Below are 24664 nucleotides of genomic sequence, written 5' to 3'. Positions count from 1 at the left end.
CTAGTTTCTAAATCCAGCAAAGTGTATAAATCACATAAAACTCAAATGAAAAGGAATACAATCCTAATGCTGGTACTACTGCAAATATTCCTGTTTTCTTCTTTCCAGCTACAAAGTCTACCTGCTAAGAGAACCAGAGAGAAGAGACTTTTTCTCATTACATGCGTTATTTCTTATTCTTTTTTTATCACTGATGCCTAATTGAATTATAGTTACACCACCTAAAATAAACTATTAAAATATTTCTGGATGAGTCAAGGAACTTCTGTTTTATCACATTTTGTGAGTTGTGATGACCGTTGTGTACAGATAGGTCAATTATGAAAAAAAAATTTATGTTCCACCTCACCAGATATACCCCTACAACATGCATATGTTCTTAATATATCCTTGAAAGTTATGTTATTACCACAAACTAGTGTGATTTAAATTTGCATATGAGATTGCATTATATGGAAAAAAATAGTTAAGAAATAGGGTAGCATAAGTCTGTGCCTCAATTTTGTTATTACTTGCTATATGGTATACATATAATGAGGTTTATATGATTGTTAATTGTCCTTTCAATTTAAGTTCCTATGTTGCTACAATCTGGACATTTTATTATAATTCTTCTACTCTAATGAAGAATATTAATTAGGATAGTATTAGACACATGCACACACACGTTAATATTTATGTTAGAAAAGTGTTTTGAAATCTGTTTGCTTTTATAGAGACTGATGAACGATTGCGTCGTGCAACTGAGAGAGGTACAATAAATAATGCAATGAAGACACAGTTAAAGAGAAAGAGTCACCCTGGTAAGAATAAGAATTTTTAAATCTACTTATGGTTTACTATCTTCTCTGGAGTTTAAGTATGTATCTCTAATGACAACAGTACCTATATGTAATTATTACATGAGAAAAAGTCTTCGTGAATTTCCTCCTATAATTAGTTGAACTCTAGTATTTATTCTCAATAGAAAATTAACTTTAGGGCTCATTTATTTAAAAAGTTATCCATAAAAGTCTAATGCTATAATGACCTTAGAAAATGCTTGCAGAAACATTTCAAATGCTCTTCAATTTACTTTCTATTTATGGCTAATTAGGAAAGTTGCTTTGTATTTGCAAAAGCAGAATTGCTAGCTTATGAACATGATAACAAGATGAATATAACTGATAATTATTTCATTGGTTACCCATTCCCTCTTATATCATTATGTTATCAGGCAAATTGACAATGTTTCAACTGCTTTAGTTTTGTTATATAGTTCAAAAACTATACTACTGCATTTTTAGTGGTGAAACAGTGACACACTTCTCCTTAATTTTTGGTGTTGTACCCAAAGAGGCAGAGAGCTTAACAGAGACATAAGGGAAAGAGACAGATGAAGAGAGCCCTGTTAAAACAACTCTCATCCAAAAGTGATTGTGTGCTATGATGGTTAATACTGTCAATTTGATTGGATTGAAGGATTCAAAGTACTGATCCTGGTGTGTCTGTGAGGGTGTTGCCAAAGGAGATTAACATTTGAGTCAGTGGGCTGGGAAAGGTGGACACATCCTTAATCTGGGTGGGCACCATCTAATCAGCTGCCAGCATGGCTAGAATATAAAGCAGGTGAAAATGTGAAAAGACTAGACTGGCCTAGCCTCCCAGCCTATATCTTTCTCCTGTGCAGATGCTTCCTGCCCTCATGTGAGTTAATACTTAATAAACTCCCATCTATCTATATCTATATCTATCTTCTATTACTTCTTTCCCTCTAGAGAATCCTAACTAATACAGATTTTGGTACCAGGAGTGGTTCTAGAGGAACAGAATATTAAGGATGGAGTTTCTTTTGTTGGTTTTGGGGTTTCTGGAGTTGGCTGCTTAATATGATTAAACACAAAAATGTTAAGGACTCTACTTATAATAGTGTGGAGAACACTGATAAAGAGCTGAAATTGTAGAAAAACATACACAAGCTCTTATCATGCAAGTGGCTGACCTGCAATGAAAGGTGCATGCACAGCCTTGCCAGGTGTCTACTCTTAAAGTGAGGGCATTGATTGAAAAAGAATGAGATCCTGAACCTTGGAATGGGGATGTGTGGAAGGACCAAATGAAGCTGGAGACACTGAGTTTGTAAACTCTGATGAATCTTTTTTACCAGAAGAAGCAGCTTCCCCATCCCCAGTAGTGGCAACATCCCCTCCCCAACCCATGCTGCCACAAGCCTTTGCATCTTTGTCTGAGAAGATAAACTCTGTGCTGCCTGAGGCAACAGTGATGGCCTCCCCTGAGGCAGTTGCCAGGCAAGATAATGTTTATTCTCCTCAGGAACCACCCCCAACATCCCTGTTTGCTTCTAGACCTATAACTAGACTAAAGTCCCAGCAGTTCAAAGTGTAACCCCATGGAAGTGCACTACACTCCAAAAGAACTGCTTGAGTTTTCTAATTTATATGAGCAGAAATCTGAAGAACTTGGAGTCCAGTGTGCGAGGGCAGGAAGCAGCCAGCACAGGAAAAAGATGCCCTCCTTTTGAGAGATAGCTCTTGTCCTGTTACTGGGTTTTGGTAGAAACTGAACACTTGACTATGGGTCATCTAGTCACCATGTGACCTGAACTACCTATCATGAACTGGGTGCTTGCTGACCTGTCTAGCCATAGAGTGGGGCATGCACAGCAGCATTCCATTATCAAATGGAAGTGGTATGTACATGATCGGGCTTGAGCAGGTCCTGAAGGCACAAGTGAGTTACATGAGAAGTGGCTCAAATGCCCATGGTCCCCACTCCTGCCACCCTGCCTGCTCTCCCCTAGCCTGCACCAGTGGCCTTATGGGGAGTTCCTTATGATCAGTGGACAGAGGAAGAAAAGACTAAGGCCTGGTTCACAGATGGTTCTGCATGTTGTCAGGCCTCTGAGCCTAAGCTAAGCCATCATATCCCCTGTGACCTGCATGTATACATCCAGATGGCCTGTTCCTGCCTTAACTGATGACATTACCTTGTGAAATTCCTTCTCCTGGCTCATCTTGGCTCAAAAAGCTCCCCCACCGAGCACCTTGTGACCCTCACTCCTGCCCACCAGAGAACAACCCCCCTTTGACTGTAATTTTCTTTTACCTACCCAAATCCTATAAAACGGCCCCACCCCTATCTCCCTTCGCTGACTCTCTTTTCGAACTCGGCCTGCTTGCACCCAGGTGAAACAAACAGCCTTGTTGCCCACACAAAGCCTGTTTGGTTGTCTCTTCACACGGGACGCGAGTGAAATTTTGGTGCCGTGACTTGGATTGGGGGACCTCCCTTGGGAGATCAATCCCCTGTCCTCCTGCTCTTTGTTCTGTGAAAGATCCACCTATGGCCTCTGGTCCTCAGACTAACCAGCGCCAGGAACATCTCACCAATTTTAAATCGGGTAAGCGGCCTCTCTTTAGTCTCTTCTCCAACCTCTCTCACTATCTCTCAACCTCTTTTCTCCTTTCAATCTTGGCGCCACACTTCAATCTCTCCCTTCTCTTCATTTCAGTTCCTTTCCTTTCCCGGTAGAGACAAAGGAGATGCGTTTTATCGGTGGACCCAAAACTCCGGCGCCGGTCACAGACTCGGGAAGACAGTCTTCCCTTGGTGTTTAATCACACGGGGACGCCTGCCTGATTATTCACCCACGTTTCAGAGGTGTCTGACCACGCGGGGACGCCTGCCTTGGTCCTTCACCCTTAGCAGCAAGCACCACTTTCCTAGGGGGCAAGCACCCCCCACCCCTTCTCTTCGTGTCTCTACCCCTTCTCTTTAAACCTGCCTCCTTCACTATGGGCAGCCTTCCACCCTCCATTCCTCCTCCTCCTCCCTTGGCCTGTGTTCTCAAGAACTTAAAAGCTCTTCAACCCTCACCTGACCTAAAATCTAAATTTTCTTCTGCAATACTGCTTGACCCCAATACAAACTTGACAATGGTTCCAAATAGCCAGAAAATGGCACTTTCAATTTCTCCATCCTACAAGACCTAAATAATTCTTGTTGTAAAATGGGCAAACGGTCTGAGGTGCCTGATGTTCAGGCATTCTTTTACACATTGGTCCCTCCCTAGTCTCTGCTCCCAATGAGACTTATCCCAAATCTTCCTTCTTCCCCTCCCACCTGTCCCCTCAGTCCCAGCCCCAAGCGTCGCTGAGTCTTTTGAATCTTCCTTTTCTACAGACCCATCTGACCTCTCCCCTCCTCCCCAGGCTGCTCCTCACCAGGTCCCAGTTCTTCCTCAGCCTCCACTCCCCCATCCTATAATTCTTTTATCACCTCCCCTCCTCACACCCGGTCCAGCTTACAGTTTCATTCTACCACTAGCCCTCCCCGACCTGCCCAGCAATTTCCTCTTAAAAAGGTGGCTGAAGCTAAAGGCATAGTCAAGATTAATGCTCCTTTTTCTTTATCCGACCTCTCCCAAATCAGTTAGCATTTAGGCTCTTTTTCATCAAATATAAAAACCCAGCCCAGTTCATGGCTCATTTGGCAGCAACCCTAGACGTTTTATAGCCCTAGACCCTGGAAGGTCAGAAGGCCATCTTATTCTCAATATGCATTTTATTTTGTTACCCAATCCGCTCCCGACATTAAATAATATATATATAGCTTTATTTTCTTTCCCCAGTATTTGTGCTATTGTTATACATATTATACCTGTAAATATTAAGGGCAATGTAATAATTATTGTTAAATAAAGCTCCAAAAATTAAATTCCGGCCCTCAAACCCCACAACAGGACTTAATTAGCCTTGCCTTCAAGGTGTACAATAATAAAGAAAAGTTACAATTACGTGCCTCCACTGTGAGACAAAATCCCAGCCACATCTCCAGCACACAAGAACTTCCAAATGCCTAAACCACAGTGACCAGGCGTTCCTCCAGGACCGCTTCCCCAAGGAACTTTCTTCAAGTGCCGGAAATCTGGCCACTGGACCAAGGAATGCCTGCAGCCTGGGATTCCTCCTAAGTTGTGTCCCATCTGTATGGGACCCCACTGGAAATCGGACTGTCCACCTCGCCTGGCAGCCACTCCCAGAGCCCCTGGAACTCTGGTCCAAGGCTCTCTGACTGACTCCTTCCCAGATCTTCTTGGCTTAGTGGCTAAAGACTGACGCTGCCTGATTGCCTCGGAAGCCTACAGGACCATCACAGACACTTTAGTAACTCTCACAGTGGAGGGTAAGTCCATCCCCTTCTTAATCAATACAGAGGCTACTCACTCCACATTACATTCTTTTCAAGGGCCTATTTTCTTTGCCTCCATAACTGTTGTGGGTATTGACGGCCAGGCTTCTAAACCTGTTGAAACTCCCCAACTCTGGTGCCGGCTTGGACAACATTCTTTTATGCACTCCTTTTTAGTTATCCCGACCTGCCCAGCTCCCTTATTAGGTTGAGACATTTTAATTATCTGCTTCCCTGACTATTCCTGGGCTACAGCTATACCTCATTGCCACCTTTTCCCCCAGTTCAAAGCCTCCTTCACATCCTCCCCTCGTATCTCCCCACCTTAAAGCACAAGTATAGGACACCTCTACTCCCTCCTTAGCGACTGATCATGCATCCCTTACTATCCTATTAAAACCTAATCACTCTTACCCTGCTCAATGCCAATATCCCATCCCACAGCATGCTTTAAAAGGATTAAAGCCTGTTATCACAGCGTGGCCTTTTAAAACCTATAAACTTCCCTTACAATTCCCCCATTTTACCTGTCCTAAAACCAGACAAGGCTTACAGGTTAGTTCAGGATCTGTGCCTTATCAACCAAATTGTCTGGCCTATCCACCCCGTGGTGCCAAACCCATATACTTTCCTATCCTCAATACCTCCCTCCACAACCCAGTATTCTGTTCTGGATCTCAAACATGCTTTCTTTACTATTCCTTTGCACCCTTCATCCCAGCCTCTCTTTGCTTTCACTTGGACTGACCCTGACACCCATCAGGCTCAGCAAATTACCTAGGCTGTACTGCCACAAGGCTTCACAGACAGCCCCCATTACTTCAGTCAAGCCCATATTTCTTCCTCATCTGTCACCTATCTCAGCATAATTCTCATGAAAACACACATGCTCTCCCTGCGGCTCGTGTCTGGCTAATCTCCTAAACCCCAATCCCTTCTACAAAACAACAACTCCTTTCCTTCCTAGGCACGGTTAGTGCGGTCAGAATTCTTACACAAGAGCCAGGACCGCGCCCTGTAGCCTTTCTGTCCAAACAACTTGACCTTACTGTTTTAGCCTAACCTTTATGTCTGCATGCAGTGGCTGCTGCTGCTTTAACACTTTTAAAGACCTTTCCCACAGGGTCTGAGAAGGCCACTGTGGTCATTTCTTCCCCTTTGTCACACACAATTCCTCAGTTTGGCCTTCCCAGCTCTATACAGTCCGATAACAGACTAGCCTTTATTAGTCAAATCACCCAAGCAGTTTTTCAGGCTCTTGGTATTCAGTGAAACCTTTATATCCCTTACCCATCCTTATTCTTCAGGAAAGGTAGAACGGACTAATAGTCTTTTAAAAACACACCTCACCAAGCTTAGCCACTAACTTAAAAAGGACTAGACAATACTTTTACCACTTGCCCTTCTCAGAATTCAGGCCTGTCCTCAGAATGCTACAGGGTATAGCCCATTTGAGCTCCTGTATGGATGCTTCCTTTTATTAGGCCCCAGTCTCTTTCCAGACACCAGCCCAACTTGAACTGCACCCCAAAAACTTGGATAGAGCCTAAAAACTCACCAACCAAGCGAGTAATTATGCTGAACCTCCTTAGGCACTCTCTGATTGGATGTCCTGGGTCCTCCCAATTCTTAGTCCTTTAATACCTGTTTTTCTCCTTCTCTTCCATTTAGTTTTTCAATTCATACAAAACCGCATCCAGGACATCACCAATAATTCTGTATGACAAATGCTCCTTCTAACAACCCCACAATATCACCCCTTACCACAAAGTCTTCCTTCAGCTTAATCTCTCCCACTCTAGGTTCCCACACCGCCCCAATCCCGCTCAAAGCAGCCCTGAGAAACATCGCCCATTATCTCTCCATACCACCCCCAAAAACTTTTGCCACCCCAACACTTTACCACTACTTCATTTTATTTTTCTTATTAATATAAGAAGACAGGAATATCAGGCCTCTGAGCCCAAGCTAAGCCATTGTATCCCCTGTGACATGCACGTATACATCCAGATGGCCTGTTCCTGCCTTAACTGATGACATTACCTTGTGAAATGCCTTCTCCTGGCTCATCTTGGCTCAAAAAGCTCCCTCACAGAGCACCCTGTGACCCTCACTCCTACCCGCCAGAGAACAACCCTCCTTTGACTGTAATTTTCCTTTACCTACCCAAATCTTATAAAACGGCCCCACCCCTATCTCCCCTTCACTGACTCTCTTTTCGGACTCAGCCCGCCTACACCCGGGTGAAATAAACAGCCTTGTTGCTCACACAAAGCCTGTTTGATGGTCTCTTCACACTGACGCGAGTGAAACATGTTATGCAGGCACCACTAGAAAGTGGAAAACTATAGCACTACAGCCCATTTCTAGGACATCCCTGAAACACAGCTGTGAAGGGAAATCTTCTCAGTGGACAGAACTTTGAGCAGTGCACCTGGTTGTGCACTTTTCATGGAAGGAGAAATGGCCAGATGTGTGGTTATATATTGATTCATGGGTTGTAGCCAATGGTTTGTCTGCATGGTCGGGGTCTTGAAAGAAGCATGATTGAAAAATTGGTGACAAAGAAATGTGGGGAAGAGGTATGTGAATGGACCTCTCTGAATGGTCAAAAACTGAAGATATTTGTATCCCATGTGAGTGCTCACCAACGGGTAACCTCAGCAGAGGAGGATTTTAATAATCAAGTGGATAGGATGACCCGTTCTGTGAACACCAGTCAGCCTCTTTCCCCAGCCATGCCTGTCATTGCCCAATGGGCCCATGAACAAAGTGGCCATGGTGGCAGGGATGGAGGTTACACATGGACTCAGCAATGTGGACTTCCACTCACCAAGACTGATCTGGCTACAGCCACTGCTGAGTGCCCAATTTGCCAGGGCAGAGACTAACACTGAGCACCATTCCTCAGTACCTGGTGGTAGGTGGCAGGTTGATTATGTGGGGCCTTTTCCATCATGGGAAGGGCAGAGGTTTGTCCTCACTGGAATAGACACTTACTCCGGGTATGGGTTTGCCTATCCTGCATGCAATGCTGCTGCCAAGACTACCATCCATGGACTCACAGAATGCCTTATACACATGATGCTCTACACAGCATTGCCTCTGACCAAGGCACTCACTTTATGGCTAAAGAAGTGTGGCAGTAGCATGTTCTCATTCATAGGTGGGAGTTGAACAATGAGAACACGTGGACACAGGGTGGGGAACATCACACACTGGGGCCTGTCAGGGGGTAGGGGGCTGGGGGAGGTATAGCATTGGGAGAAATACCTAATGTAAATGACGAGTTGATAGGTGCAGCACACCAACATGGCATATGTAAACCTATGTAACAAACCTGCATGTTGTTCACATGTACCTTGGAACTTAAAGTATAATAAAAAAAAAAAAAAAAAACACATGTTTTAAAATGGCCTTGCAAAACCATATTTTTTGTGGGAGAAATTTCTATCCATAGAGAATCTCCATTAATGTAGCCAGGAAGTTCCTTTCCAGGCATTTCCCAAATATAGGAGAGATTAACTAAGTGCCTGCCATCTTTTAAGTCCCGAAAAGAGACATTTGTCATCTATTCTCTCTAAAGACCTGTGAGGCTTCATCTACATAACAAAGACTTTGGCTTCGAGAATCCCTCTTATCTTGACTAAAGCATTTCTTTCCACTGACTTCAAGTCTTTAGACAAAGCCTAACTGTTTCAACCAATTGCCAGTCAGAAAATCTTTGAATCTACCTCCAACCTGGAAGCCCATGACCTTTTAAGATGCCCTGCTTTTTTTATCTGAACCAAAGTATACCTTCCATGTATTGATTTATGTCTTTGCTTATAACTTCTGTCTCCCTAAAATGTATAAAACCAAACTGTAATTCAACTACCTTGGGCATACTTTCTCAAGAACTCTTGAGACTGTTCCCTGGGCCATGGTCATTCATGTTGGCTCAGAATAAACCTGTTTAAATTGTTAAAAAAAAAAAAAAAAGTGCGGCAGTGGACTCATGCTCATGGAATTCACTGGTCTTACCATGTTCCCCATTATCCTGAAGCAGCTAGAATGGCCTTTTGAAGTCACCATTACAATGCCAACTAGGTGACGATACTTTGCAGGGCTGGGACAGAGTTCTCCGTAAGGCCATGTATTCTCTGAATCAGCATCCAATATATGGTACTGTTTCTCCCATAGCCAGGATTCACGGGTCCAGGAATCATGGGGTGGAAGTGGGAAGTGGCACCACTCACCATCACCCCTAGTGATCCACTAGCAAAACTTTTGCTTCTTGTTCCTGTGATATTACTTTCTGCTCACCTAGAGGTCTTAGTTCCAGAGAGAGGAATGCTGCCACCAGGAGACACAACAACAATTCAATTAACCTGAAGTTAAGAGTGCCACATGGACACTTTGGGTACCTCCTACCTTTAAGTCAACAGGCTAAGAAGGGGGCTACAGTGTTGGCTTGGGCGATTGACCTGGACTATCAAGATGAATTCAGTCTACAACTCCACAATGGAGATTAGGAAGAGTATGCATGGAATACAGGAGATTCATCAGCACATCTCTTAGTATTACCATGCCCTGTGATTAAGGTCAATGGGGAATTACAACAGCCCAATCCAGGCAGAACTGCAAATAGCACAGACCCTTTAGGAATGAAGGTTTGGGTCACTCCACCGGGAAAAAATTCCATAGCCTGCTGAGGTGCTTGCTGAAGGCAAAGGGAATACAGAATGCATAAGTAGAAGAAGGCAGTCACCAATGCCAGCTACAACAACGTGACCAGCTGCAGAAATGAGGACTGTAATTGTCATGACTATTTCCTCCTTCTTTTGTTAAAAACAAATTTGTGCATGTATACACTTGTACTAAGAACATATCTTCATTTTATTTCCTTTTTCCTTTATCATGTGACATAAGATTTATTGACTTCATATCAGCATTTAAGTATTGTTAACTTTAGGTAATAGTATTTGGGTTGGGGATTTGTGTGTTTCTGGTTGTATGAAGGATAGTTGTATTATGTTAGGCATAATTATGACTTTATTGTTGCCTTTATTTAAAGATTGTGTATGATCTCAGGAGATGTGTATGGGTTCAAATTGATAAGGGGTGGACTTATGATGGTTAATACTGAGTGTCGACTTGATTGGATTGAAGGATGCAAAGTATTAATTATGGGTGTGTTTGTGAGGGTGTTGCCAAAGGGGATTAACATTTGAGTCAGTGGACTGGAAAGGCAGACCCACCCTTAATCTGGGTGGGTACCATCTAATCAGCTACCAGTGTGGCTAGAATATAAAGCAGGCAGAAAAATGTAAAAAGACTAGACTGGCCTAGCCTCCCAGCCTACATCTTTCTCCTGTGCTGGATGCTTCCTGACCTCAAACATTGGACTCCAGGTTCTTCAGTTTTGGGACTTGACTGGCTCTCCTTGCTCCTCAGCTTGCAGGAGCTGACCTATTGTGGGACCTTGTGATCATGTGAGTCAATACTTAATAAATATATATATCCTATTAGTTCTTATATATGGATATATATATAATATATATATACATACATATTATATATATATATATCCTATTCTTTCCCTCTAGAGAACCCTAATACATGTGTATACACATCTGTGCCCACAAAGGAATAACATTAGAAGCTTCATGTTGCAGGAGAAGACTTCAGTAAAATGGAAAATAGTCCACCCACATAGCTAAATAAGGAAACATGTACACAACAAGATTCCAAAAAGTAAACAAGAAATTCGTATGTAGGTTTGCTATCTAAAAAGCCAAATTTTAGCAAAATATGATAGGCAAGCAAAAAAGAAAAAAAAAAAACAAGAAGATGTGTCCCATACAAAGGAAAAATGCAACAGAAACTTTTATGAGGATGCCAAATGTTTGGCATAGCAGGGAAAGACTACAAAACAATTCTTATAAATATTTAAAATAATTCATAAAATCTATGCTTAAGCATGAAAGGAAGATATGATGAGAATGTCTCACCAAATAGAGAATATTAACAAAAAGATTGAAAGTATTTTGATTTATAATTGAGCATATTTATGGGATTCAATATGATGTTTTAGTGCACGTAAAAAGAAAATTCTAGAGTTGATAGTACAAAAACCAAAGAAAAATTCACTAGAGGGGCTCAAGAGTAGTTTTAACAGAATAAATAATCTGTAAATTTAAAGTAATAGGATTACTAGGAGAGAAAGAACAAAATAATTTAAAGAAATTATGGCTGAAAATTTTGAAAAGTATTTGATGTAAAATACTAGTCCACCTATCCAAGCTCAATTAAATCCAGTTATATAAACACAATAAAATTCACAACCAGATCCAACATAGTAAAAACGTTGAGAGACAAAGTGAAAACCTTAAAGTGTCAAGAGAACAACTACAGTCATGTGTTGTCTAATGATGGAAATGTGTCCTGAGAAATACATAGTTAGGCAACTTCATCATCATGCAGACATCATAAAGTTACATACTTACACAAACCTAGGTGGTATAGCTTTCTACACACCTAGGCTATGTTGTATAGCCTATTGCTCCTAGGCTACGAACTTGTAAAGCATGTTACTGGACTGAATTCTGCAGGCAATGGTAACACAAGAGTAAGCAATTCTGTATCTAAACATAGAAAAGATACAGTAAAAATACCATATAAAAGATAAAAAGTGGTACACCTGTATAGGGCACTTACCATGAATAGAGCTTGCAAGACTGAATGTTGCTCTGGGTGTGTCAGTGAATGAGCAGTGAGTGAATGCAAAGGTCTAGGACATTATTATACACGACAGTAGACTTTATAAACACTGTGTGTACACTTAGGCTACATGAAATTTATTTTTAAAAATCTTTCCTTAAAAATAACCTTAGCTTACTGTAACTTCTTAACTTTATAAACTTTTTAATTTTTTTAATTTTTGAACTCTTATAATAACATTTAACTTAAAACACAAACACATTGTACAGTTGTACAAAAATATTTTCTTTTTCTATATGCCTATTCAATAAGATGCTTTCTGTTTAATTTTTTTTTTTTTTACTTTTAAAGTATTTTTGTTAAAAACTGAAACACAAATACACACATTAGCCTAGACCTACACAGAATCAGGATCATCAACATCATCACTCTCTTCCACCTCCAAATCTTGCCCCAGTGGAAAGTCTTCAGGGGAAATAACACACATGAAGCTTTCATCTCCTATGATAACGATGCCTTCTTCTGGAATACATCCTGAGGGACCTGTCTGAGGCTGTTTCACAATTAACATTTTTTGTAAGTAGCAGTATACATACTCAAAGAAAAATAAACAAGTCTAGTAAATATATAAACCAGTAACATAGCTTTTTATTGTTATCATCAAGTGTTATGTACTGTACATAATTCTATGTGCTATATTTTTATATATCTGGCAACAGAGTAGGTTTGTTTACACCAGCATCATCACAGGCATGTGAGTAATTCATTGCATTAAGATGTTACAATGGTTACATCACTACATGATAGAAATTTCCAGCTCCATTACAATCTTTTGGAATCACCATCTTATACGTGGTCCAAACATCATTTTGTATAGTTATATGACTGTAACTATACAAAAGTTAATTCTAGTAAGATTAATAGGTGACATAGCATCAGAAACTACGGAGGCCAAGGCCAGGCACGGTGGCTCACGCTTGTAATCCCAGCACTTTGGGAGGCTGAGGCGGGTGGATCACTTGAGGTCAGCAGCTTGAGACCAGTCTGGCCAACCTGGTGAAACCCAGTTTCTACTAAAATACAAAAATTAGCTGGGCATGGTGGTATGGGCCTGTAATCCCAGCTACTCGTGAGGCTGAGGCAGGAGAATCACTTGAACCCAGGAGGTGGAGGTTGCAGTGAGCCAAGATCGTGCCACTGCACTCCAGTCTGGGTGACAGAGAGAGACTCCATCTTGGGGAAAAAAAAAAATGATGGAGGCCAGAAGGCAGTGGGATGGCATTTTCAAAGGGCTGCAAGAAAAAAATATCAACCAATAATCTTATGTTTTGCAAAATTATTTTTAAAAATGAAACTCAAATAAAAAGAATATCAAATAAATAAAAATTTGCAGGGTTAGTTGGTATCAGGCCATGCTATAGAAAAAATACTTAAGAAAGTTCCTCAGGCTGACAAGTTTCCTCACATCGTAATTTTTTCAACAAATGCATTAGTGAAATAATTCTATTACATAATATTCTATAAATGCATATTTTGTTTTTTCTTCTCTTAATTGATTTAAAATGTAATTGTGTGGTACCATACATAGATATATAAAATTGATATGTAACTGTATTTTGGGGCCTATCACATAAAAGACATGTAATAGACATGCAATAAGTTTGACAATAGCAGCACAAAGGAAATGGCTGGGAGCAATAGTATGCTAGAGGAAGAAAATGACAATAGATGGTAACTCAAATTCACAGGAAATAATAAAAAGAACCAGAAACTATAAACAAGAATGTTCATATAATAAACATAAATATGTACTTGTTCTTCTTTCTTTTCTCCGTTCTTTAAAAGGCATAAAGTTATATAGATAAATAATTATAACAATGGTTTTAATATTTATAGGTATAACTACAGTATAAATGTCAGGAAGAGGGAATAGAAAATTTGGCAGAAATGCTTGTATAGTTTACAGAAATTAATTAGAATAAATCTGAAGTAGATTCTAAAAATGACTGTGGTGATGGTTTAACAACTCTGTGAATATATTAAAATATTTGAATTAGATGCTTTACAAGGGCAAATCGTATGATATATTACACTTTTTTAAAAAGAAAGCTCAATAAAATCCATGTGTAACACTTTTAAAAAGAGATGTAAAGTACTGGGAGGATGTTATGAAGAAGGAAAATTGTGACTCTTACTAAATTATATTTCTCTAGCACATAATTTTGTATTAGTGCTTAAACCTATCTGTCCTCAAATACTCATTACTGATCTAAGAAACTTTTGCTTATCAACTCAAATGAATCAATACTCCTTGCTTATACAAGTCAGGGAAATAACTAAAAAGGTTAAAACATGTCTGCTACTGTTCCCCAGGTTTTTTTTTGTTGTTGTTATTGCTATAGGTCATCATTTTCACAAAATATTTTAATTAAATTAATGACTTGTTCTGTCAATCTGATGCATCTTTTCATTTTGGAGATGATACCCTAAATTGTTCCTATTTCTATACAGATTGTAATGGTGGTACATATGGGATGCAAAGGTCATTGTGCAGCTTTAAAATTTATTCATGGACTCAACCATTTCTCCAGAGCAAAACTTCTACTCTATGATGTCTGAGTCATTGCAGTTTTCACCCTACAGTCACATGCTCTGCTAAGACCCAAGTTCACCCACAAAACTTGAGGCCCAGTAGATGACCCAGCTTCATAAATCCAGATTATTCCATTTTTAATATGAATTCCCTTTATTAATTTTGATTTTATTTTTCTGTCATTGACCCTAGTAGTTGTTTCAAACGCAAGCAAAAAGTTCAAATCATATCAAAACTCAAAGGGAAAGGAATCTAATCTCAGTGCTGATACGAATGCAAAATCACCCATTTCTTCCTCCCCATCTACAAAGTCTACATTCTAAATGGACCTGAGAGGGCACTTTCTACCAGTCCACAATAATCACTGATGTCACATAACTTATAGTTACATGACATAAAAAGGGTCTAAAATATTCTTAGAAGAATCAGAGAATTTCTCCCTGATGGTTAACTTTCTGTGACTATAAAGACCATAGTTCACAAGTTGACTTGTGAATAAAATTATATTCCACCTCACAAGGTATATCCATACCTGGTGTATGGATATGCTTGTATGAAGTATGAAGATGCTTAAAAATTATATTCTTATCATAAACTCTCTAGGATGATTTCAGTTTGCAGAAGAGGCGGCATTGTATGGAAGAAAGCACTGATTAGGAATAACGAACATCTATTTCTGTATAAGTTTTATAGTTAACTATATATCTGATTTTGTTCAAATCACTAAACTTCCCTAGGCTTATATGATTGCTAAGAATGCTTCCAGTTCTAAAGCTTTGTAATTCTGCAGTCCAGAGCTTTTTTTTTTTTTTTACTAATTCATCTTCTTTAATGACTGATGCTAATTAAGTTATTACTATTTATATGTACAAATATACCATCACATACACACAGACACAGACATATGTTACAATTTACCTTTCAAAGCATTTTGAAAATCTGTTTTGTTTTTATAGAGACTGGCCTAAAACACTTGAAAGGTGTTAATGAAAAAGATATAATAAAAGATCTAATCAACATACAGTCAAAGAGGCATGCAGGTAAGAACAAGAATTTTTCAAGCCTCCTGTTAATGGCTTATTTAGCTCTGAAGTTAAATTAAATATGGTTCTTTGATGATGACTGTAGCTGTAAGTCATCATTACATGAGAAAATATCTTCATAAATTTCTTCCTGTAATTTGTGGAACTCTAGTATTTGCTATCAATGGAACATTAGTTAGATATAATTAGTTTTAGAACTTATTTATTGGTAAAGAATCCATAAAAATGCAAGGCTGTTGTGACCCAAATATATGCTTGATGCTATTATTTCAAATGCTATACTGTAATTCAATGCTGACTTCAGGTCCTGAATATCTCTGAAACAATTTTCTGTCTTAATTATCTGTCTAATATTCTCAGTGGGGTGTTGAAGTCTCCCACTATTATTGTATTAGAGCCTAAGTCTCTTTGAAGGTCTCTAAGAACTTGCTTTATGAATCTGGGTGCTCATGTGTTAGATGCTTATATTTAGGATAGTTAGATCTTCTGGCTGAATTGAACCTTTACCCTTAGTAATGCAGCACTATTCACAATAGCAAAGACATGAAATCAACCCAAATGCCCATCAGTAATAGACTAGATAAAGAAAAGTTGGTACATATACACCATGGAATACTATGCAGACATAAAAAAGAAACAAGATCATGTCCTTTGCAGGGACATTGATGGAGCTGGAGGCCATTATCCTTAGCAAACTAACACAGGAATAGTAAACCAAATACTGCATGTCCTCACCTATAAATGGGAGCTAAATGATGAGAACATATGGACACATAGAGGGGAACAACACACACTGGGGCCTTTTGGAGAGTGGAGGATGAAAGAGGGACAGGATCAGGAAAAATAACTAATGGGTACTAGGATTAATACTTGGGTGATGAAATAATCTATACAACAAAACCCCATGACACAAGTTTACCTATGTAACAAACTTGCGCTTGTACCCCGAACTTAAAATGAAAGTTGAAAAAAATGAAAACAGATGCTGTACTTATCATTTTATATTTCTGGCTTAGAGAGGAAAGTTGCCTTAAATTTGTAAAAGCATACAGACTAACTTGTGAATGTGATAAGAAGAGGAATATAACAGATAGTCATTTTATTGGCTACCCATCCTCTCTATTTGATAAAAATATCAGGTAAATTTACAATCTCTCAGCTACAGTAAAGTTATTTAATTGTGTTCCATGATTTAGTGATTAAACAACTAAATTTACTTCTGGAATAATAGTGTTAGGCATATTTTTCCTTGATCTTTGGTGAGATACTGAAAGAGGCAGGGAGCTTAACAGAGAAATAAGGGAAAGAGGCCATTAAAGAGAGTCCCCCTGAAACCACTATCATTCAAAAGTGGCAGTGTGCATACCAAAAGCAGTGCTCCTGGAGGAACAATATTAGAATCTTCTTGTAGTGGAGAAAAATAATGTAAAATAGTCAAAAGAAATCACTAAAAAGCAAACAGCAAGTTTTGAAATATGATGAACAAATCAATATCTAGATTTGTCTATAATATCATCCAAAATATCCAAAATATCCAGTTTTTATTCTAAAATTCATAGGAACCAAAAAAAAAAAAAAAGAGCCTGAATACCCAAAGCAATCATAAGCAAAAAGAACAAAGCTTGTAGTATCACATTACCTGACTTCAAACTATACTATAAGGCTACAGTAACCAAAACAGTGTGATACTGATACAAAAACGGACGTGTAGATCAGTGGAACAGAATACAGAACCCAGAAAGAAAGCCACACACCTACAGCTATCTGATATTTGACAAAGTCAACAAAAATAAGCAATGGAGAAAGGATTCCCTATGCAATAAACAGTGCTGAGATAGCTGGCTAGCCATATGTAGATGAAACTAGACCCCTACCTTTCACCATATACAAAAATTAACTCAGGATAGATTACAAATTTAAATGTAAGACTTCAAACTATAAGAATCCTAAAAGAAAAATTAGGAAACACCATTCTGGACATTGGCCTTGGAAAATAATTTATGACTAAGTCCTCAAAAGCAATTTCCACAAAACCAAAAATTGACAAGTGGGACCTAATTAAACGAAAGAGCTTCTGCAGAGCAAAAGAAACTACTAACAGAGTAAACAGACAACCAACATAATGGGAGAAAATATTCACAAACTATGGTTAAGACAAAGGTCTATATCCAGAATCTGTAAGGAACATAAACAGTTCAGCAAGCAAAAAACAGCCCCATTAAAGAGTGAGCAAAAGACATGAACAGACACTTCTCAAAAGAAGATATACAAGCTGCCAACAAACATGAGAAAATGTTCCACATCACTAATCATCAGAGAAATGCGAATCAAAACCACCATCTAACACCAGTCAGAATGGCTATTATTTAAAAATAAAAATAAAAAACAGATGCTGGAAAGGCTGTAGGTGGGAATGTACATTAGTTCAGCCACTGTGGAAAGTAGTGTGGAGATTTCCCAAAGAACTTAAAACAGAACTGCCATCCTATCCAGCAATCCCGTTACTGGATATGTATCCAAAAGAAAATAAATGATTCTGCTAAAACGACACATGCACTTATATGTTCCTTGCAACACTATTCACAATCACAAAGACATGGAATCAACCTAAGTGCCCATCAGTGGGGGATTGGATAAAGAAAATCTGGTACATATATATGTAATGGAATACTATACAGCCATAAAAAAGAGTGAAATCATGTCTGTTGCAGCAACATGGATGCAGCCAGAGGCCATTAACCTATGCAAATTAACCCTGGGAACAGTAAACCAAATACAGTGTGTCCTCACTTATAAGTGGAAGCTAAGCATTGGGTAGATATGGACATAAATATGGTAAAAATAGACACCAGGGACTACTGGTAGAGAGGTAGTCAGGGGGCGGGAGGTAAAAAACTACCTATGGGGTACTGTGCTCACTACCTTGGTGATAGGATCATTCATACTCCAAGCCTCAGTGACATGCAATATGCCCAGGTAACAAACCTGCACATGTCACTCCTGAATCAAAGAAAGCTGAAATTTTAACATAAATACATTATAAATAAATAAAACTAAAATGCCTAGTTTTTAGTTTAAAATTATGAGCCATTCAAAGAAACAGTAAAGCATAACCCATACACAGTGGGAAGAAAAGTAGGCAACAAAAAATTCTGTGGGAGTGCAAGATGTTAGACTTGGCAAAGACTACAAAGCAGTTATTATAAATAGGTTCACAGAATTCAAGGAAACCATAATTAAAGCATAAAAGGGGGTATGGTGACAATGTGTGCATTCACTGCCCAGATTGCCAGAACAAAATACTGCACTGGGTACCTTAAACATCCGAAATTGATTTTCTCACAGTTCTGAACACTAAAACTTCAAAATCAAAGGGCTGCCAAGGTTGATTTCTGGTGATGCCTCTCTTCCTGGCTCAACGACACACTTAGAGAAATGCTAAGTGCACTGGGAAGTCTCCACAATAGAATTGAACAAGCAGAAGAAAGAACTTCAGAGCTCGACGACAAGGCTTTTGAATTAACTCAATCCATCACACACAAAGAAACAAGAATTTTGAAAAATGAACAAAGACTCCAAGAAGTTTGGGACTATGTTAAATGTTCAAACCTGAGAATAATTGGAGTTCCTGAGAAGAAGAGAAATCTAAAAGTTTGGAAAACATATTTGAGAGAATAATCAAGAAAAACTTCTCCAACCTTGCTAGAGATCTAGACATCTAAACACAAGAAGATCAAAGAACACCTGGGAAATTCATTGCAAAAAGATCATCATGTAGGCATATAGTCATCAGGTTATCTAAAGTCAAGATAAAGAAAAGAATCTTAAGAGCTGTGAGGCAAAAGCATCAGGTAACCTATAAAGGAAAACCTGTCATATTAACAGCAGGTTTCTCAGCAGAAACCCTACATGTTAGAAGGAATTGGGGTCCTATTTTTAGCCTCCTTAAATGAAACAATAATCACTCAAAAATTTTGTATCCAGTGAAATTGAGCTTCATAAATGAAGGAAAGATACAGTCTTTTCCAGATAAGCAAATGCTGAGATAATTTGCAACTACCTAGCCAGTACTATAAGAACTGCTAAAAGGAGCTCTAAATCTTCAAACACTCAAAATACACCAAAATAGAACCTCCTTAAAACATAAATCTCACAGGACCCATATAACATTAACACAGTGGGGTGGGGTGGGAAGTATTCAGGCTACAAATGGTATGATGAATGGAATAGTACCTCACATCTCAATACTAACATTGAATGTAAATGACCTAAATGCTCCACTTAAAAGATACAGAATTGCAGAATAGATAAGAATTCACCAACCAAGTTTCTGCTGTCTTCAGGAGACTCAACACAAAAGGACTCACATAAACTTAAGGTAAAGGTGTGGAAAAAGATGTTCTGTGCAAATGGACATCAAAAGCAAACAGGAGTAGCTATTCTTATATTGGACAAAACAAACCTTAAACCAACAGCAGTTAAAAATGACAAAGAGGGACATTATAGAATGATAAAAGGGCTAATCCAACAGGAAAATGTCACAATTCTAAATATATATGCACCTAATACTGGATATGTCAAGTTTATAAAACAATTACTACCAGAGCTAAGAAATGAGATGACACAATAATAGTGGGGGACTTTAATACTCCACTGACAGCACTAGACAAGTCATCAGGACAGAAAGTCAACAAAGAAACAATGAACTTGAACTCTACCCAACAACAAATGGACTTAACAGATATCTACAGAGCATTCTACTCAACAACTGCAGAATATACATTCTATTCATCAGCACATTGAACATTCTCCAAGACAGACCATATGACAGGCCACAAAACAAGTCTCAGTAAATTTAAGAAAATCGAAATTATATCAAGTACTCTCAGACCACAGTGGAATAAAATTGTAAATCAAATCCAAAAGGAACCCTAAAAATCATGCAAATACATGGAAATTAAATAACCTGCTCCTGAATGATCACTGGGTCAAGAGTGAAATCAAGATGGAAATTTAAAAATTATTTGAACTGAACAATAATAGTGACACAACCAATCAAAACCTCTGGGATACAGCAAAAACATTGCTAAGAGGAAAGTTCACAGCATTAAATGCCTAAATCAAAAAGTCTGAAAGAGCACAAATAGACAATCTAAGGTCACACCTCATGGAATTGGAGAAACAAGAACAATCCAGACCCAAACCCAGCAGAAGAAAAGAAATAACAAAGATCAGAGCAGAACTAAACAAGAATGAAACAAGCAAACAAAAAAATACAAAAGATAAATGAAACAAAAAGCTGATTATTTGAAAAGATAAATAAAATTGATAGACCATTAGCAAGATTAACCAAGGAAAGAAGAGAGAAGATCCAAATAAGCTCAATTAGAAATGAAACAGGAGTTATTACAACTGATACCACAGAAATAGAAAACATTATTCAAGTCTACTCTGAACACATTTACCCATATAAACTAGAAAATCTACAGGAGATGGATAAATTCATGGAAATATACAATCCCCTTAGATTAAACCAGGAAGGTATAGAATCTCTGAACAGACCAATAACAAGCAGCAAGATTGAAATGGTAATTTAAAAATTGCCAACAACAAAAAAAGTTCAGGATCAAATGAATTCACAGCTGAACTATCCAACATTCAAAGAAGAATTGGTACCAATCCTATTGACATTATTCCAAAAGATACAGAAGAAGGAATCCTCCCTAAATCATTCTATGAAGCCAGTATCACCCTAATACCAAAACCAGAGAAGGACATAACAAAAAAAAAGAGAAAACTACAGACCAATATCCCTGATGAACATAGATGAAAAAATCCTCAACAAAATACTAGCAAACCAAATCCAAGAGCATATCAAAAAGATAATCCACCATGATCTAGTGGGTTTCATACCAGATATGCAGGGATGGTTTAACATATGCAAGTCAATAAATGTGATACACCACATAAACAGAATTAAAAACAACAATCAATCACATGATCATCTCAATAGATGCAGAAGAAGCACTTGACAAAATCCAGCATCCTTTTATGATTAAAACCCTCAGCAAAACTGGCATAAAAGGAACATAATTTAAGGTAATAAAAGCTATCTATGACAAACCCACAGCCAACATTATACCGAACGGGTTTTGAAAGCATTCCCCAAGAACTGGAACAAGACAAGGATGCCCAATCTCACCACGTCTATTCAACATAGTACTGGAAGTCCTAGCCAGAGCAATCAGACAAGGAAAAGAAATAAAGGGCATCCAAATCAGTAAAGAGGAAATCAAACTGTTGCTGTTTGCTGATGATATGATCATATACCTAGAAAGCACTAAAGACTTATCCAAAAAGCTCCTAGAACTCGTAAATGAATTCAGCAAAGTTTCAGGATACAAACTTAACATACACAAATCAGTAGTGCTGCTCTACACCAACAGTGACCAAGCTGAGAATCAAATCAAGAACTCAACTCCTTTCACAATAGCTGCCAAAACAAACAAACAAACAAACAAACAAACAAACAAAGGTAGGAATATACTTAATCAAGGACTTGAAAGATCTCTACAAGGAAAAACTACAAAACACTGCTGAAAGAAATCCTAGACAACACAAACAAATGACCATATTCTCAAAAGCAATCTACAAATTCAATGCAATTCCCATCATTCTTTAGAGAACTAGAAAAAAAATCCTAAAATTCATATGGAACCAAAAAAGAGCCCACATAGCCAAAGCAAGACTAAGCAAAAAGAATAAATCTGAAGGGATCATATTACCTGACTTCAAACTATACTATAAGGCCATAGTCACCAAAACAGTATGGTATTGGTATAAAAATAAACACATAGACCAATGGAACAGAATAGAGAACCCAGAAATAAAGCCAAATACTTACAGCCAATGGATCTTCGACAGAACAAAGACGAAGTGGGGAAAGAACACCATATTCAACAAATGGTGCTGGGATAATTGTCAAGCCACATGTAGAAAAATGAAACTGGATCCTCATCTCTCACCTTATACAAAAATCAACTCGAGATGGATCAAAGACTTAAATCTAAGACTTGAAACTATAAATTTCTAGAAGATGACATTGGAAAATCCCTTCTAGACATTGGCTTAAGCAAAGACTTCATGACCAAGAACCCAAAAGCAAATGCAACAAAAACAAAGATAAATAGATGGGACTTAATTAAATTAAAAAGCTTCTACACAGCAAAAGAAATTATCAGCAGAGTTAACAGACAACCCTCAGAGCGGTAGAAAATCTTCACAATCTATATATCCAACAAAGAACTAATATCCAGAATCCACAAAGAACTCAAATCAGCAAGAAAAAAAAAATCCCATAAAAACGTGGGCTAAGGGCATGAATAGACAATTCTCAAAAGAAGATATACAAATGGCCAACAAGCATATGGAAAAATGCTCAACATCACTAATTATCAGGGATACACAAATGAAAACCATAATGCGATACCACCTCATTCCTGCAAGAATGGCCATCATCAAAAAATCAAAAAATAATAGATGTTGGCATGGATGCAGTGAAAAGGAAACATTTTTACTGTGGAAAACAGTGTGGAGAGTCCTTAAAGAACTAAAAGTAGATCTACCCTTTGATCCAGAAATCCCACTTCTAGGTATCTACCCAGAGGAAAGGAAATCATTGTACAAAAAGGTACTTGCACACGTATGTTTATAGCAGTACAATTTGCCATTGCAAAAATATGGAATCAGCCCACATGCCCATCAATCAACGAATGGATAAAGAAAATGTGGTGTGTATATACCATGGAATACTACTCAGCCATAAAAAGGAACAAAATAATGGCATTCACAGCCACCTGAATGGAATTAGAGACTATTATTATAAGTGAAGTAACTCAGGAATGGAAAATCAAACGTTATATGTTCTCACTCATGTGGGAACTAAGCTATGAGGATGCAAAGGCATAAGAATGGTATGTTGGACTTTGGGGACTTGGGGAAAGAGTAGGAGGTGTCAAGACTACGCATTGGGTACAGTGTACACTGCTTGGGTGATGGATGCTCCAAAATCTCACAAATCACCACTAAAGAACATTCATGAAACCAAACACCACCTGTTCCCCAAAAACTTACTGAAATAAAAAAATAAAAATTTTTAAACAGTTTAAAAAATACAATAACACTGGATAGTAACTCAAATCCACAGGAACAAATGCAAAAAATATATAAACAAGAAGGTTAGTATAGTAAATACTATAAATATGTACTTGCTCGTCTTTCTTAGCTTAATTAAAATGCACAGTATTATATAAAAAATCAATCATAACATCAATTATAACAATGTCTTTAATATATGTAGTTGTAATACACATAATAGTGCAAAAATGTTGAAGAAGGAATAACGCTATATGGGAGTAATATTTCTGTACTTCACTGGAATTTGATTAGTATAAACTCCAGTAGAATCTAAAATTGACTGTAGTCAGAACTACACAAATATGTCAACATCTTAAAAAACATTGAATTGAACATTTTACATAAGTATATAGCATGATATGTTATTTATTTTGTAAAAATATCTCAGTGAATTCCAGGCAGGATCATATTTAAAAAGAATTAAAGCAATGAGAGGATACGGTAAGGGAGGAAACATGAATGTTACTAGATTGTAAATTACTTTAGTACATAGATTCTCTTCCTAAATGCTTAACCTTATCTCCCCTAAAATGCTCTTCTCATTGCCTTCCTTCTTATTATCTAAGAATCTTTGCATACTCACTTGAAATGAACCATTCCTTCTTATGTGTACTAGTTAGAGTAATAATCGGAGAGGCTAAAATATGACTGCTCATATTCCCTATTTTTATGTTTCTATAGATCTGCTTATGTTCACAAAATATAGCTGTGTACTTATGGAAAATACGTTCTTATGTGTCTCGGTTCATTTTGGTAATGGTGCCTCAGCTGGTCCATACTTTGGTTTAGATTTCACTGGTGGTATACTTGGGCTTCAGATGTTACACTGTAAAACTTAACATTTATTCAAGAGCTCAGACATTTCTTCAGAGCAAAACTTTACTCTGTGGTATCTGGGTCATTATAGGTTTCCAACTTTAGCATATAGTCTGCTATAAAC

At 38.1% G+C, this 24664-nt stretch overlaps 1 protein-coding gene across 12 annotated transcripts in view; it reads left to right on the top strand.

Moving 5' to 3' along the window:
- Window positions 1–24664, top strand: part of LOC105479927 (coiled-coil domain containing 7) — a 436030-nt gene that overhangs the window by 387652 nt on the left and 23714 nt on the right. For all 12 annotated transcript variants that reach the window (XM_071070238.1, XM_071070242.1, XM_071070239.1 and 9 more), the window contains 2 exons: window positions 717–803; window positions 15442–15525. In XM_071070238.1, the coding sequence (XP_070926339.1) occupies window positions 717–803; window positions 15442–15525 (171 nt within the window). The remainder of the gene's footprint in view (window positions 1–716; window positions 804–15441; window positions 15526–24664) is intronic.

This window comes from Macaca nemestrina, chromosome 9 (genome assembly GCF_043159975.1).
Source record: "Macaca nemestrina isolate mMacNem1 chromosome 9, mMacNem.hap1, whole genome shotgun sequence".
Lineage (NCBI taxonomy): Eukaryota > Metazoa > Chordata > Mammalia > Primates > Cercopithecidae > Macaca > Macaca nemestrina.
The sequence above is the reverse complement of the archived record's forward strand: the minus strand, read 5'-3'. Positions and strand labels throughout refer to the sequence as shown.